The following is a 16,018-nucleotide window of genomic DNA, read 5'->3' as shown; positions in this document are numbered from 1 at the left end:
TTTTTTTAGAAAAGGCTTCCAGCGGCAGTAATGACACATTTCTGGATTTTGATGCACCATGCATAAAGTTTTTTATGCCTACAGTATGAAACAAATGGTGTCACCAGAATATATCAGTTACTTGTTTCTCCTGAGGATAAACATTTTACTGAAGCTAGGGATTGGTGACAGGGTTTAGTAGTAGGAAACCTTCTACTAAAGTATTATACAAAAGAGGAAAATGTGATAGCAGGTCTGAAAATTATAGTGTTGTAAGCCAGGATTTGATGTATACAGAGTTGGATCAGTATCAGAAAAGCACTGCTAAACCAAAAGGCCAATGTAAGTTTTTGACAGTTTTAAAGTCCAATATTTTCTGAGCCACATGCACTACAATATTATTATTTATGCCGTTGGAAAGCATAGAATTCCTTCTGTCCACTGATATAATCACTAACCTTAGCATGGTTTTAATGTAATATTAGTGGCTAAATTTGAGGGCGGGGGGGAAACGAGCAGAAATCTGTCTCAGTATTGCACTGGTCCTAGACCAGTTATCAGAAAGGTTTTGTCTCTGAATACTAAGTAGACAAGACTTTTTAAGTATGCATTCTAAGTAATCTTAACTCATAATGCCTCCGTTTGATTTGTATTACATTAATTGCAGTAGCCCAAATATCTCCTTGAATTAGGCACTGCACATATGCATAGCAAAAGATGATCACTTCCCTGAGGAGTTTACAATCTAGGAAGAATTTAATTTGAAATTTTCTTTATTGAAGTCTAGGTTGTTTCATGAGGTACTTTGACAGCAGAAGGAATATTGACTCACTCATTAATTCAGATACAAGATTTGAAATTACTGTTTACTGCTGATACCAATGGATTGATTTGGGCTTTCAGAAAAGAAATCATTTTTTTCTTCATTTAGAGAGTTCTGTACCATTTACACTTACTCCCTTTTACTCAATGAGACATTAGAGGATGTTTAATAATGTATGTGTCTTTGCTATAAATCTTGCGTTAGTTGGCTTGTGAGTTTATGGTACTGCTCTACTGAGCTACTCAAAAGTAGTTATCAATAGTTTGCTGTCAAACTAGGAAGACCAGCCTAGTGGGGTTCTGCATGGGTTTGTCCTGGATCCAATACTATTCAGTATTTTCATTAATGAATTGGATAATGGAGTGGAGCATGTTCATAAAATTTGTGGGTGACACCAAGCTGGAAGGGGTTGCTCGCACTTCAAAGGACAGAATTAGAATTCAACACAACCTTGACAGATTGGAGAATTGATTTGAAATCAGCCAGATGAAACTCACTCTAGGCAAGTGCAAAGTACTACAAGCAGGTTAAGTTTATTAATAGTGACTTAGTCAGAGACCAGTGCACCAAAACCAAAATATATTACTGTAAAATTTAAAATTAAATCCAAAGTTTTAGAATATTCAAATACCCTATAAATACAAATGTCAAAAGACCATTAAGCCATATATATGCACCATGCCACTTGCCATTTCCTTATTTTATTGGCTGACCATGCAAATAGGGCAATCGCTTTGATCCTAATAAATTTCCTAATAAATACTCTGTTTTCTGTGAGGTCGTAGAAAAAGGCAAAAACATGGAAAGCCATTTTGACCTCAAGTGGCAATACAGATTACAACAAAATAAATAATTGGGTAGGTCTTCCACCTGCTCAGAGCTGCATGGACAGAGGTGGTTATGTTTCTTGATGCCAGTACATCAGCCTTCTAAGGGCATGTCTCCACTGGGAGAAGGGGAGAGGGAACCACGGTTGGCAAGTCTCAGAGCCCCAGTGAACTGACTCAGGGCTTTAGCAGGGTTTGGGCTATGGGGCTAAAAATAGCAATGTAGGTGTTGCCACTCAGGCTGACACCCAGGCTCTGAGACCCACCCCCTTCGCCATGTTTCAGAGCCTGGGCTCCACCCCCAAGTGGGAAGGTCTATCCTCCTGTTTTAAGCCTCAGAACATAAGCCCCATGAACCCAAATCAGTTGATCTGGGCTCTAAAAAATTTGCCGCTACAGGTTTCTTTCTTTTTTCTTTTCTTTTCTTTTTTTTTTTTCTTCAGTGTAGACATACCTAAGTATTCTGACTGCATAGATTGAATACTGAGAGCTCCTTAACTTGTTATTGGACAAACTGTCTAAATAACTTGCATACTCAGGGCTCTTTTTAACAAAGGGGATCCAAGGAGACACATTTGTAATGGAAATAACTGCTATGTCTAATTGCTTATTAATATCCTCTAATCTCAACTTGATTAGGGATTTCATGTTTTTAAAATAAATCTAATCATTTTCAATTTTTAGAGGCCTAGAGAATGCAAAGAATTCTGAATGTACTCTAACCAAGGAAATTTACATGAAAAAGCCAGACTGAGCTGTTCCTCTAAGCCAGGGGTCTTAAACATGCGACCTCCGGGGTTCTTTTGTGTGGCCTACCAAGCTCCCCACGCCCCTCTGCCTACCTCCAGACCAGGGGTGGGCAAACTACAGCCTGCAAGCCCCGCGCCACTCCCTGAAGCGGCCGGAACCATGTCCCTGCGGCCCCTGGGTAGTGGGGAGGGTAGAAGGCTCTGTGCGTTGCTCTCGCTTCCAGGCACCACCCCCCGCAGCTCCCATTGGCCGGGAACAGGGAACCACGGCCAATGGGAGCTTCAGGGAAGGTACCTGGAGGAGCGGCAAGAGCAGCACACGGAGCCCTGTGCCGTCGTCCGTCTCCCCCCCCCACCCCCCCGCAGGGACGTGGTTCCAGTTGCTTCCTGGAGCAGAGCGGGGCCAGGGCAGGCAGGTGCCCCGGTGCACGCCGCTGCCACCCCAGAGCTGCTGTGCGTAAGCAGCGCCAGGCCGGAGCCCACGCCCCAAACCCCTCCTGCACCCCACACCCCAACTTCCTGCCCTGAGCCCCCTGCCGCACCCTGCGCACCTCCTGCACTCCCTGCCCTGAGTTCCCTGCCACACCCTGACCCCCCTGCCACATCCCTCACCCCTCTGCACCCTGCACCCCAACTCCCTGCCCTGAGCCCCCTACCGTACCCTGCACACCTTCTGCACCTCAACTCCCTGCCCTGAGCCTCCGCCACACCCCCTGAGGGCTGGGAGGGGGTGGAGTTGGGATGGGGACTTCGGGGAAGGGGTTGGGATGGGGGCGGGGCCTCATGGAAGGGGTGGAGTGGGGGCGGGGCCGGGGGCAGCGAAGCGGGGTGTCAGTGATGCGGCCCTTGGGCCAATGCACTAGTCCTCATGTGGCCCTCCTGGTCATTTCAGTTTGAGATCCCTGCTCTAAGCATAGGCTGGACAGGCGTTGTGGAGCCAGAAATTGGTATTATGATATTGCAGCAAAGTACTACACTTAAGGAGGAAAAATCAAATGCACACCTACAAAATGGAGAATAATTGGCTATGCAGTAGTACTACAGAAAAGATCTGGGAGTTATAGTGGATCGCAAATTAAATATAAATTAACAATGTGATGCTGTTGCAAAGAAGGCTAATGTAATTCTGGGGTGTATTAACAGGAGTGTCATATGTAAGACATGGGAGGTAATTGTTCCATTTTACTTGGCACTGGTGAGGCTTCCCCTGGAGTATTGTGTGCTGATTTGGGCACCACACTTTTAAAAAAGATGTGAACAAATTGGAGAAAGCCCAGAGGACACAACAAAAATGATAAAAAGTTTTGAAAACCTGGCCTATGAAGGAAGGTTTAAAAAAAATTGGTCATGTTTCTTCTTGAGAGAAGAAGATTGAGGTTGAACCTGACAAGCCTTCAAATATCTGAAGGGCTGTTACAAAAAGGATGGTGATCAATTGTTCTCCACGTCCACAGAAAGTAGGACAAGAAGTAACCAGCTTAATCTGCAGCAAAGGAGAGTTAGGTTAGAAATCAGGAAAAACTTTCTAAGTATAACGATAGTTAAGTGCTGGAATAGATTATCAAGGGAGGTTGTGAAATCCCTGTCACTGGTGGTTTTTAAGAACAGGTTATACGAACATCTATAGGGATAGTCTAGGTATACTTGATCCTGCCTCAGGTAGGTGGGGGGTGGACTAGATGACGTCTTGTAGTCCATTCCAGTCCTACATTTCTATGACTCTATATTTCATTTTATGAAACTATTCCTTGTGTTGACAAATCATTAAAATATTATCTTTGGTGGTGATGTTAGAAACTAGAGGCAAATATTTAGGTTTTGTTGCAACTTTTGCATACTTTGTACTATTAAATCTCTCAGTGAATGAACAGCAAAAAAACAAATCCCTAATTGAGTAAGAAGAATTTTCTGGTTCCCAAAAGAAATATTTGGTCGACTATCTGCCCATGTAGATACTAGGAGGCAAATAGATGAATCAACAACAGCTAAAGATATCAAATAAGGATCCAACATCTGTGACAAAAACTGACAGTTTGTTTTGTCATAAGTCATCTATTCTAACTAGAGATCCTCAGCAACAAGTAATAAACTACCAAGGCTGCAAAAACTACCAGCAAAAGTTTTTATATAAAAATTATAGCTCAGTAGCTTTGACTTTTAACGTAATGAAAGATGTGACCAGTAGGGTAAGACAAAGCCAGGTACAAGAGACAAACAATAATTTTGAGGTTTAAAAGGCTGGTCCATATCTAATGGCCTCTTACAGCCAGAGTATAAGCTAGCGAAGGAGAAGAGGGCTTCTTGTAACCAGTCTCCCATCATGTGATAGACTGATTCCTCCATCTAAACTCAATGAGCGAGTGACTTAAGAACTCACTCTGACTGGCTTCTGTAGGAAGGATTACATTCTCTCCAGCTGGACCCAGTCATTACCAGCTGGAGGTTTTTTGGTCAGATGAGTAACTGAATCAAGATCAAAAAGAAAAGGAGTACTTGTGGCACCTTAGAGACTAACCAATTTATTTGAGCATGAGCTTTCGTGAGCTACAGCTCACTTCATCGGATGCATACCGTGGAAACTGCAGCCTCCCAGAGGCTATACATGCTGCCCACTTGCAGCACCTTCTGTAGCAGGAACAAAACACTGAGTAGGTTTTAAATGTGGTCTCTTGTGACACCCTATTGTGCTGAAAATGTATGCCAACTGCTGTTTTGATTTACAATGGAAGCTGCATAAAAGTATTGACTCAATCATTTTCATGGAATAGATCTCTTGCTTCCATGATGTTTACTGATTCACAAGTTTTAGTTTGCAATTAGCTTAGGTCTGGGAGCACAAAAGAACCTTCCTGTCAATCTATTTCACTTCAAAGCCAGCATTTAAAAAAGTTAGTCCTGCTTATTGGTTTTTCAGTAGCTATATCTTTGGAACTTAATAGTGATTGCAGTGCAAACAAAATATTATTGATAGTTTCCTTATAATACAATTTGTTCCTTTTTTGTAGACCGAAAAGCAGTGTTGGGCTTCAGCAATGATGCCACTGCTGACCTGTATTAGACTAATTATTCAATCATACCAAATGGGCTCGTGAAGAGTGAGTTGTCTCTGTGCAAATATATACATGTATGTAGATGCATTTTCCACAGCTTTTAAAAGCTCATTTGTTAAGACATCTGTTTTACTGCCCACGTATCCACTACTTTACTTAGCCATTGTGAAACAAGGCTGTTTTCTGCCCTCCTTTAAGCACTGCCTTTGAAAACTTCATATCCAGGGGTGATGTGCTGTAGGCTGCCTCAGAGAAGCTTAATATTCTATCATGAAACCCTCATGTTTATGAGAAAGTTGTCAGTGTGCAGCTATTCTAGGTGCTGGTGCATAGGGGTAAACATTGTGAGTACTCGAGTAATGAGTACTTGGTGTCCACTTCATCTATAAAGTTCAGCTATATTAGATGATAGTAACAATACATTAGATCAAAACCATCCAGTCGCCCTTATACTGAAGAAACTGTGACATTAATTTGGCCTATATGAAAGCAGTTGATAGTTTCAATTCAGTTCCTACAAGATATGTCCATATCACCCCCCCAAAAAATCTGTTTATGCTCGTTCTGCTAATTGGCACACTTGCTGGAGTTCTGCGGAGGCATATATCGAATTGGCGTGGAGACTAAATGATCCCATCACTCCTACAGGTAGACCAGAGTCAAAGCTTATTGACAGAGCAGCGTAGGGAGAAGCTTGCATTTTCAATGCCATATCTTTTCTGTGGCTAGCATTTTCCAGTATTTTCTATTTTGGGACCTTTTAAATAACAAGTACAATTCAATAAAAATAAGTAAGAATAAGACAGGAGATTTTGTTGAAGAATAAAAATGTCTGGGTTCAGATTTAGGAAGGTTTGAGGGGTTTCCTACCAGATTTCCAGTCTGTTGATTTCCACCCTCCCCCTCAAATAGGTTTGTCAGATTTTTGTGCTGTCCATTTTTTGACCTAGTCTGACATAGTTACCTTCACTTGTTAAAAAGCTAGGAGCAGTATGTAAGCATGTAAGAGTTGTGCCTTTACATATTTATCATAGGTTTAGCTTAGTTTTGATTATTCTATCAGTAACTTTGTGCCCAATCCCGCAACCCTGATTTATGTGAGTAATCCTTTACCACGACAAAATCAATGTACTTGTTGCATCTCATGTCCAAGGCAGGGTTTTTACAATGCATCTAAGTAGGTAAAGGTTTTACTTTCTCAAGCAATATCTGTTCTAGTGAGAAGGAGATAAAACTAGAGTCTGTTCACTTGTGTGAATTTACCAGATTGTGCTGAGGAGGAGGGAGGGTGTTCAGCTGTTCTCCATGCTAGAACACAATGGCAGATTACAGTACCTTTCAAAGTTGAATCCAGTTGCTCAGCAAACAGTAATGGAAGGCCTGTTTGATTCTCATCATATACCTCTGAAAGGAAAAGACAACCAGAGTACGCTTAGCTTTCAACATAGCTTCCAACATAGTTTCAGCATATTGCATGGTCTCTCCAACTGTTCTAGAAATTGTCATAACACAATGAAGAAAACAATTTTAGTAAACCTAAATGACTGAGTGGTTTCTGCCATCAGACTGATTTCCAACTGAGGAGCCTTGTTGGCGTAGGCGGTATGTTCTTCTGTATTTCCGTTTGGAGGGTCTGTGTTAGTTTGCTGCAGACAGTGTGTTACTGAAGTGACATTATAGTATTATCAATAAACATTAAACTGCAGCTTAATGTGTGGCAGAATTTAGCTCTTGGCAAAGGCTATATAGCCTGTATTCTGGCACCAGCGTGGGTTCCAAATGCAAACTAATGTGCCAGTGACTCAGAATTTCCACTTTCTCCTTTACTCACTTTACAGATTAGCTTCCTAGTACTGACAGTCCTTGTTCACATGCCCTTTCCAGCAATGTTTCCAAACCAGATGCTTCACCTAAAAATAAGACACAAACTTCAGGTATATAAATAAAGGGGAGCTTCTACCTGCTGTTCCAAGTTTGCAAAGTGCTGATTAAAAAAAAAAATCTGTAGAAGTTAACATTTTCTTGTAGTATCTTATAGTATCAGTTACATTTTCTATAATTTTCCAGTTACTGAATGTCCAGGTAGATTAAAACGAAGCTCTGTTCTGCCACAAGGATACTGCAGGTTCCTGTATTACTCTTTTTGGCATCATCAGAACCTTTTTCTGTTCACTGCAAAATGAAGAGCTGCCTATGAAACGTGAGTGCACCTGACCATCCCTGTCCTGGGACAAAGGTGACATTTTATTGGTGCTGCAAAGGCTTCTGACAACAACTTTTCTGGTGTTGGTTACTATTGTCCCTACCATTGAAGTCTATTGCACTCCATTTTATCACACATAGAATCCAGTTTCTCTAGTTCTTGTAACATGGCCAGCCCGTTGAGACACTGCAGCTTTTTCACAGTATTTGAGACAGCCTTTATCTTGGATTGTGCATTCTTTTTCACCAGGTAGCTCGGAGCATGTCTTTTTCAAGGATTTGTTATTGAGCTTTTACTTTCTACCCCACCTTCTATAGAAAGAAAGGAAGGATGGTGATTTCCTTGTTGCTATCCCACCAAACAGTGTGCTTCCCCTGAAGCATGGGACCTGATCAACTGAAATCTTACGACCACCTGGGGAAGGCCCCATCTAATAAACAGTTCTGTGCTGGAGACTGTTACCTTGTTATGAATGGCTGCTAAAGGGATGACCTCTGACCATTTGAAATGATAGTCACAGAAGCAAGAGGCAGCTTGCTGTCCATGTAGATACCTTTGGGGAGTTCAGTTACAGGAAGAAATGTGCTGGCTCATGCAATTCCTATTGCCTCATTCCTCTTCCTTTTTCTCCTGCAATGCCTTCTTTCCCTCAGGGTCTTAACTCCCAAACAGATGATTTATCTTATCATTAGGCTCTTTACTCTGCCCTCTTGCATATATCTTTTCCCTTGTATGCATGTCTTTATTTCTCTCCCTACTGTTGCCTCACAGATGTGGCCCTACCAAATTCACGGTCCATTTTGGTCAATTTCACGGTCATAGGATTTTTTAAATTGTAAATTTCTTGATTTCAGCTATTTAAATCTGAAATTTCACGTATTGTAGCTGTAGGGGTCCTGACCCAAAAAGGAGTTGCAGAGGGGTTGTGGTACTGCTACCCTTACTTCTGTGCTGCTGCTGCTGCTGGCAGCAGTGCTGGGCAGCTGACAAGCAGCGGCTGCAGGCCGTCTGCCCAGCTCCGAAGGCAGAGCTGCCACCAGTAGCACCAGAGAAGGAAGGGTGGAATGGTATAGTGTTGCCACCCTTCCTTCTGTGCTGCTGCTGGCGGGGCGCCTCCTTCAGCGCTGGGCACCCAGCCTCCATTCTCCGTCTGCCCAGCTCTGAGGGCAGCGCAGAGGTAAGGGTGGCAATACCGCAACCCCCTAAAATAACCTTGCGACCCCCCTGAAAATCCTTTTTGGGTCAGGACCCCCAACTTGAGAAACGCTGGTCTCCCCCATGAAATCTGTATAGTCTCGGGTAAAAGCACACAGAAGACCAGATTTCACCGGCGGGGGAGGGGGAAGACCAGATTTCATGGTCCATGGTGTGTTTTTCATGGCTGTGAATTTGGTAGGGCCCTACTCATAGAAAGTTCATGGCTGGATGACTGGATTGTGACCATTAAGAGTAGCATCTCTTTGTCTTCTCTTTCCACCCTTCTTCTTTTCTTTTTCCCTCTACTGCTGCCTTATACCCACTTCGCTGTTGCATGGTGGGACTCTACCATGGAAACCACCAGCCTTCCTTGCTCTGTGTGGGTGATGGGCATCTGGTAAGGTGAAGGCAGCACCTCTACATATTTTTAAAGATGAAACCATTGCTGCCGCTAACTACTGAAATGGATTCTATCTGCATAGTAACGAAAACGACAGTTCACTAAGTGCCAGAATGAAAATCACAGCCCTTAGCATCGTGTCACTGGTGTTCACACTCTAGCCACTGTAGCTCACGAAAGCTTATGCTCAAATAAATTGGTTAGTCTCTAAGGTGCCACAAGTACTCCTTTTCTTTTAACCACTGGAGGCTACAGCAACATCAGTTGTAGCAGGAAATAATATACTGGTAAGGAAAGGAGAGCAGTATGTTCTAGAAAAGAAAGTCTATTACCAGGTTGAATGAAACAATAAACTAACTGGAGTAGAAGTAGAAGATTTTGTTCCAAGTAGTCACAGAACCATCCTTGGCTGATTTATAGGGGGAAACAGCTAAAATGTCCTGACCCAATTCACACTCAGTCTCTCTAGCTCCCAACATAGAGGACTTGCAGAATGTGAGCTCTGCAGCTTTTGGGGGCAGGGTAGAAAAGGCACTGTGTGTGATGGTGGCGGAGGCGGTAGTCTTATTAGGGCATGAAGGACTTGTGTTTAACCATTTAAATTATTTCTGTTTAAACATTACAAAACAGCACTGACAGCCTGCTATAAACTGCAGCCTGCCAGTCTGCTCTGCACCCAGCTGCCTGAAGCACTGTCTTCCAAAGTGGAGGGTGACCTTTGGTCTCTACAGTCACACCTGCCCCCATCCCTACATAAATAGCAGCTACCCCACACCCTCTGTGTAATTCCCCTCCTTTCATGGCCATGTGTGTGTGCACCTTTGTACATTCTGAGGTTTGAATTAGGCCCCATGAGTTTATTGAAATATGAAACCTAAACAACTCTTGTTTCTGTTTAATTCTTTTTTTTTTCTTTTTTCTTTTTTTGCCAGGGACAACATCTTTCAAGCCAGTGCTTTATTTGTGTAAGATGATAAAACATAGTCAACATTCAAGAAGCACTTCCAGTGCTACCCTGGCAGACTGGCTTTATTTATTGTTTGTTGTCTTTAGTTAAATGAAAGTGGTGTGACTGAAATGTTACTAGATGGCATATAAATAGAGGGTGTTATCCAACTTCCCCTGAAGTCAGTGGGAATTGGATAAGCCCAGAAGGAAAGGGAATAAAGCCTTATTATTGAAAAGACGCCCAGTGCACTAGATAACAAAAGTAAGAATACTATCTTAATGTAATTGTATGCATCTAATACTAGTGTGGCATCAGGTGTATTGGGCATTTTTATCCATCCTGTTTTATATTCTGTTTGTATTTGTTTTATATTTTGAGTGCTAATTTTACTGATTCTGAAAAGGAGACGTTAATAATACTGACTGGCGCAATGACAAATACTCTTGTCGTATTTGATGTGCATTTTCTTAGGCATACACGTAGGAGCAAAACCTGTCCCTAGCACACAACCCAAGCAGTCAACTGTAGACTGGGAAGTTCTTCAGGGGAGGAAGAAATGAATCCTCCTTTCCTAGGTCCTGGAGTGGCAGCACTGTAGGTGGCTGCCTGGGATGTTTGTGGATAAAGCAAGGATGACCATCTTTGAAAATCTGGGACTAAAAATCTAGGATGGGATTTTGGCACCACAGTGGCATTGACTTTCAGTGAAAGGTGGGCAGGTCACTCTCTTAAACTCCTTTTGAAAATCCCACCCTTAAGGGACAATTTTTAAAAATGAAGGCCCAAGCTCTTCCTGCAAAAAAAAGTGCAAAAACCCCTGCAGTTTCACACTTCCTTCCTACGATTATTCATTAAAATCAGCTCATTACACCCAGTGGATAACGAATTAGCCCTACATACGCACAACTGAATTAATTGCACCCACTAGCACCCTTCCATACTTTTTTTTTTTTTGCCTTGGAACATGCTTTTGAAAGTTTTTCCCTGAATAATCCCATATTTGCACATCAGAATTCAATATGGTCAGTCCTCAATTATTGAACTTCCGTTACTCTGAATTGTGTGTGGGTGCAGTCTTGTTATGGGTGTTCCCTCACACATAACAGTTAACGTAAGCCAAATGAAGAAAGCACTGGTACTTCAGTGTAACAAATAATAGGCTGCATAGTCAAAGTAATGACTCTGTTTGTAATTCAGGATGAGCGAAACAGGAAAAACATGATAATCTATTGATCACAGTATAACCTGATCACACGGGTGGGAGGCTAAAATGTCAGTTTTTCCTTTTCTTTTGTACCAAATTGAAGTAGGGAATAGGGAGTATTGTTTGGACGCTTTAGACTTTTATGTTATGGGGGGGGGGGCTATTACGCTCGCCATTGGGTTTAATTTAAAAATTAAGGGCACAGCAGGAAATTCGTCTCACAGTTACATCAGGTGAAAACTGGAATACCTCTTCTGACAACGGTGAAGTTACTCCAGATTTACCCTGATGCAACTTTGAGCGGAATTTGGCCTACAGTGTTCAGAAAGAGCATCATTTCTTCCTGATAGCACTTTATTTAATGCAACCCATCCAATAGAAATGTGCGGATAAGACACATTAGTTGTATGTGAGCACTTTTTGCTAACCAGGAATCAGCCATATTTGTACTTTTTGTCTTAAAAAGTATAGTACTGAAGAAGGGGGGAGGGGAGGTTGTAAAATAGTACACAAACATAAGAGATGAAGTTTGTAGGAATTTTTTTCTCTGTATAATTTGCTTTTGTGTTCATTATATCCCCCCCCCCCTCTGTATTTTCAGTAAAGGGTTACCTTCGAGTTCAACATTCACCCTAGAAGACAGTGCCATCTACTTGACTTCAGAACAGAGCACACTGGAAATGGAAAATGATAATGCTTCAGTTTTGGATGTCTATTTAGTAAGTTGTCGGACTGTGTTGCTTCCATTTCTTAATTTATGATTTCTTCTAATTTTATGTTCTTAAGTGTATGCCCAGCTTTAAAATCACAATAGTCCCACTGAAATATTCCAAGTATTTAAACTTAAGCTCACACTTAAGTACCCTGCTGAATCAGGATCTTAAAGAATTCAAATATTCACTGTGATTATTCACTGTTGTATTCTTTAAGAAATATGCCAAAACGTTTCTCAATGTACCTTGGCAATAATAATTTTTTTACAATCTTGTGGAAAAGCAGACTTTTTTTTTACTTCTCACCTTGAACTTTTCATAGTGTTGCAGCTTAGTTTTCCGAGACCTGAAAACTCATTTTTGCACACAAATATTTGTGAAGAAGAAAACAAGTGGTTTTGCACAGTTGGACTTAAAATAAATAGTGGTTCCTTTTTCACTCTTAATGATGTAGCTGTGGCTGCAGAAGTATGTTGAAGTTACAGCTTTCCTCTTTTGCTATGGTTCCCAGTGAGCAGTCTGTTTTGCTGTACAGGAAATTTCATTATTTGAAGTGAGAAACACCTTTATAAGCCCACAGTTTGGATTATCTACATGTCTGTGCAATTCTGCTTTTACATAACTCTGATAACTATGTCTAGGATAAGTTCCTGGGTTAGTGGTTCTGTTGTGTGGTATGTGGAAGCCCTTGAGGAATTCCACCATGATTTCAACAATTTCCATCGCACCACCAACCTCAGCCTGGTCCAGTCCACACAAGAGATCCGCTTCCTGGACACTACAGTGCTAATAAACAATGGCCACATAAACACCACCCTATACCGGAAACCTACTGACCGCTATTCCTACCTGCATGCCTCCAGCTTTCACCCTGACCACACCACACGATCCATCGTCTACAGCCGAGCTCTGCGATACAACCGCATTTGCTCCAACCCCTCAGACAGAGACAAACACCTACAAGATCTCTGTCAAGCTTTCTTACAACTACAATACCCACCTGCAGAAGTAAAGAAACAGATTGATAGAGCCAGAAGAGTTCCCAGAAGTTACCTACTACAGGACAGGCCTAACAAAGAAAATAACAGAACGCCACTAGCCGTCACCTTCAGCCCCCAACTAAAACCCCTCCAACGCATTATTAAGGATCTACAACCTATCCTAAAGGATGACCCAACACTCTCACAAGTCTTGGGAGACAGGCCAGTCCTTGCCTACAGACAGCCCCGCAACCTGAAGCAAATACTCACCAACAACCACATACCACACAACAGAACCACTAACCCAGGAACTTATCCTTGCAACAAAGCCCGTTGCCAATTGTGCCCACATATCTATTCAGGGGACACCATCACAGGGCCTAATAACATCAGCCACACTATCAGAGGCTCGTTCACCTGCACATCCACCAATGTGATATATGCCATCATGTGCCAGCAATGCCCCTCTGCCATGTACATTGGTCAAACTGGACAGTCTCTACGTAAAAGAATAAATGGACACAAATCAGATGTCAAGAATTCTAACATTCATAAACCAGTCGGAGAACACTTCAATCTCTCTGGTCACGCAATCACAGACATGAAGGTCGCTATCTTAAAACAAAAAAACTTCAAATCCAGACTCCAGCGAGAAACTGCTGAATTGGAATTCATTTGCAAATTGGATACTATTAATTTAGGCTTAAATAGAGACTGGGAGTGGCTAAGTCATTATGCAAGGTAGCCTGTTTCCTCTTGTTTTTTCCTACCCCCCCCCCCCAGATGTTCTGGTTTAACTTGGATTTAAACTTGGAGAGTGGTCAGTTTAGATGAGCTATTACCAGCAGAAGAGTGAGTTTGTGTGTGTATGGGGGTGGGGGGGATGTGAGAAAACCTGGATCTATGCAGGAAATAGCCCGACTTGATTATGTAAAGAGTTGTCACTTTGGATGGGCTAGCACCAGCAGGAGAGTGAATTTGTGTGGGGGGGTGGAGGGTGAGAAAACCTGGATTTGTGCTGGAAATGGCTCACCTGTTGATCACTTTAGATAAGCTATTACCAGCAGGACAGTGGGGTGGGAGGAGGTATTGTTTCATATTCTCTGTGTGTATATAAAGTCTGCTGCAGTTTCCACGGTATGCATCTGATGAAGTGAGCTGTAGCTCACGAAAGCTCATGCTCAAATAAATTGGTTAGTCTCTAAGGTGCCACAAGTACTCCTTTTCTTAGTGGAGAAAAAAGGAAACTATGTCTGTGACAATTATTTAGCACTTAGAAAAAGATTATCCTAAGGTTCTGTTTTTCCTGATGTCTCATGCTTCCTAGCTTTCTTGTCCCACAGGATCCAGTAGGTCTGTTACAGTGGTTTGTGTTTCAGATCCCCATGCTGTCCTTGCACTTTACATGTGCTATCACACCACATGTTCTCTCTCCTAAGTAGTTTTCTAGCCAGGCAAAACTGAATGTGTAGAACACCAATTTTATCGGTACTAATTTAATAATCCCACCCATGTAACAGTCATTGCTCTCCACTTCTATACCAGTAGCAAGCAGCCAGTGCTCACTTAGATATAGAACTGGTTTAACTGACAATTTTGTGTCCATCAAGCAATCCATTACACTCTACTCTATTTGTATAAATCCGCTTTGTTGCTAGTTTGTTGTTGACATTAATATTTACCGCCGATGGAGCACTTGGTAAGGTTGGAAATCAGGGAAAATGGAGATATAAAGAGCAGTTACATGGATCTCTCTTCCCTTCATTCCCTCCCAAAAAATCCAGTCTAGATGAAACATTTTATTTTGCTTAGAAAACTATAATATGCTTATTTTTAATTATTTGCTTAGCACAAATGCTAGTGGACACTTAAACCCCAAAATAAAGACTACAGTCTAAAAGAAAGATGCACAAAAGACAGAACGTGCTGGGAAATCCAGTGGTGGGAATAACTTAGTTTGAATTTAATTAAAGTGATAAACTTTCTCATTATGACTCTCTCTGAGGTATGTATTTTAAATGTATTTTTAGATTTATTGAGAGACAGAGTGGGTGAGGTAATATATTTTATTGGACCAACTTCTGTTGGTGAAAGACAAGTTTTCAAGTTTACACAGAGCTCTTCTTCAGGTCTGCAAAAGGTACTCAATGTCATAGCTAAATACAAGGTGGAATAGATTGTTTAGCATAACGAGTTAACATGTTGTAAGTGACCATTCAAGGTGAAGGTAACACATTTCATCTCTTTGCCTCTGGGTGAATATACAAAACTGATTAAAACACTAAATTTATTGATCAGTGTGAATGGCAATGTAACTAAAATCCCTACCCCTTAGAGAAGACTGTGTACACAGCACTCTGCCCCTTAGGCAAAAAGCCTGGACAAATAGGCAGAACTTAAACTGTGCCCTGAAGGTCGTCAACCTTGTCTCCATAACTCTTTTTTTTTATAGTAGAACAAAAGCTTATGTCACCCAACTGATAAGGGTCTGAGGCCATGTCTATGGTGAAGACACTTGATGCCAGCATAAAATAACCACCTCTGTAGGCGGCAGAAGTTTCTCTCCTGTCGACAGCGTGGGGCATACAAGCACTTACGTCGGCGTACTTATGTCGCTCGGGGGGGGGGGGTGTGGTTTGTTCACACCCCTGATTGACATAAATTATGCTGACATAGGCTATAGCGTAGACAACCTTATTCTGCATCTGCCAACTACTTCAAAAGAATCAAACGGATGTCCCAGACCAGCATGTCTTGTGACTTTGGATGCTGGAGGAAGGAAGGATCAGTGACACAGTCTGTATGGAAAAGCCTTTTATATCTGAAGACCTTATTAGATCATCGTGTATATATAGTTTGAAACAATGGTAAATCTGTGATGAAAATAAGGCTTGGGACTGAAGCAGCAGTGATCTAATTTCAGCTTAATTCTGAATTGGGAGAT

The 16,018-nt window shown here is 41.9% G+C and overlaps 1 protein-coding gene across 7 annotated transcripts in view; it reads left to right on the top strand.

Moving 5' to 3' along the window:
• PIP5K1B (phosphatidylinositol-4-phosphate 5-kinase type 1 beta) overlaps window positions 1–16,018 on the top strand; it is a 166,646-nt gene that overhangs the window by 134,646 nt on the left and 15,982 nt on the right. For 6 of the 7 annotated variants that reach the window (XM_048851734.2, XM_048851733.2, XM_048851731.2 and 3 more), the window contains one exon: window positions 11,983–12,100. The exons of the other annotated variant lie outside the window; for it this stretch is intronic. In XM_048851734.2, the coding sequence (XP_048707691.2) occupies window positions 11,983–12,100 (118 nt within the window). The remainder of the gene's footprint in view (window positions 1–11,982; window positions 12,101–16,018) is intronic. 7 annotated transcript variants of the gene reach the window in all.

Source organism: Caretta caretta, chromosome 5 (genome assembly GCF_965140235.1).
Source record: "Caretta caretta isolate rCarCar2 chromosome 5, rCarCar1.hap1, whole genome shotgun sequence".
NCBI lineage: Eukaryota > Metazoa > Chordata > Testudines > Cheloniidae > Caretta > Caretta caretta.
This window is presented reverse-complemented; position numbering and strand designations above follow the sequence as displayed.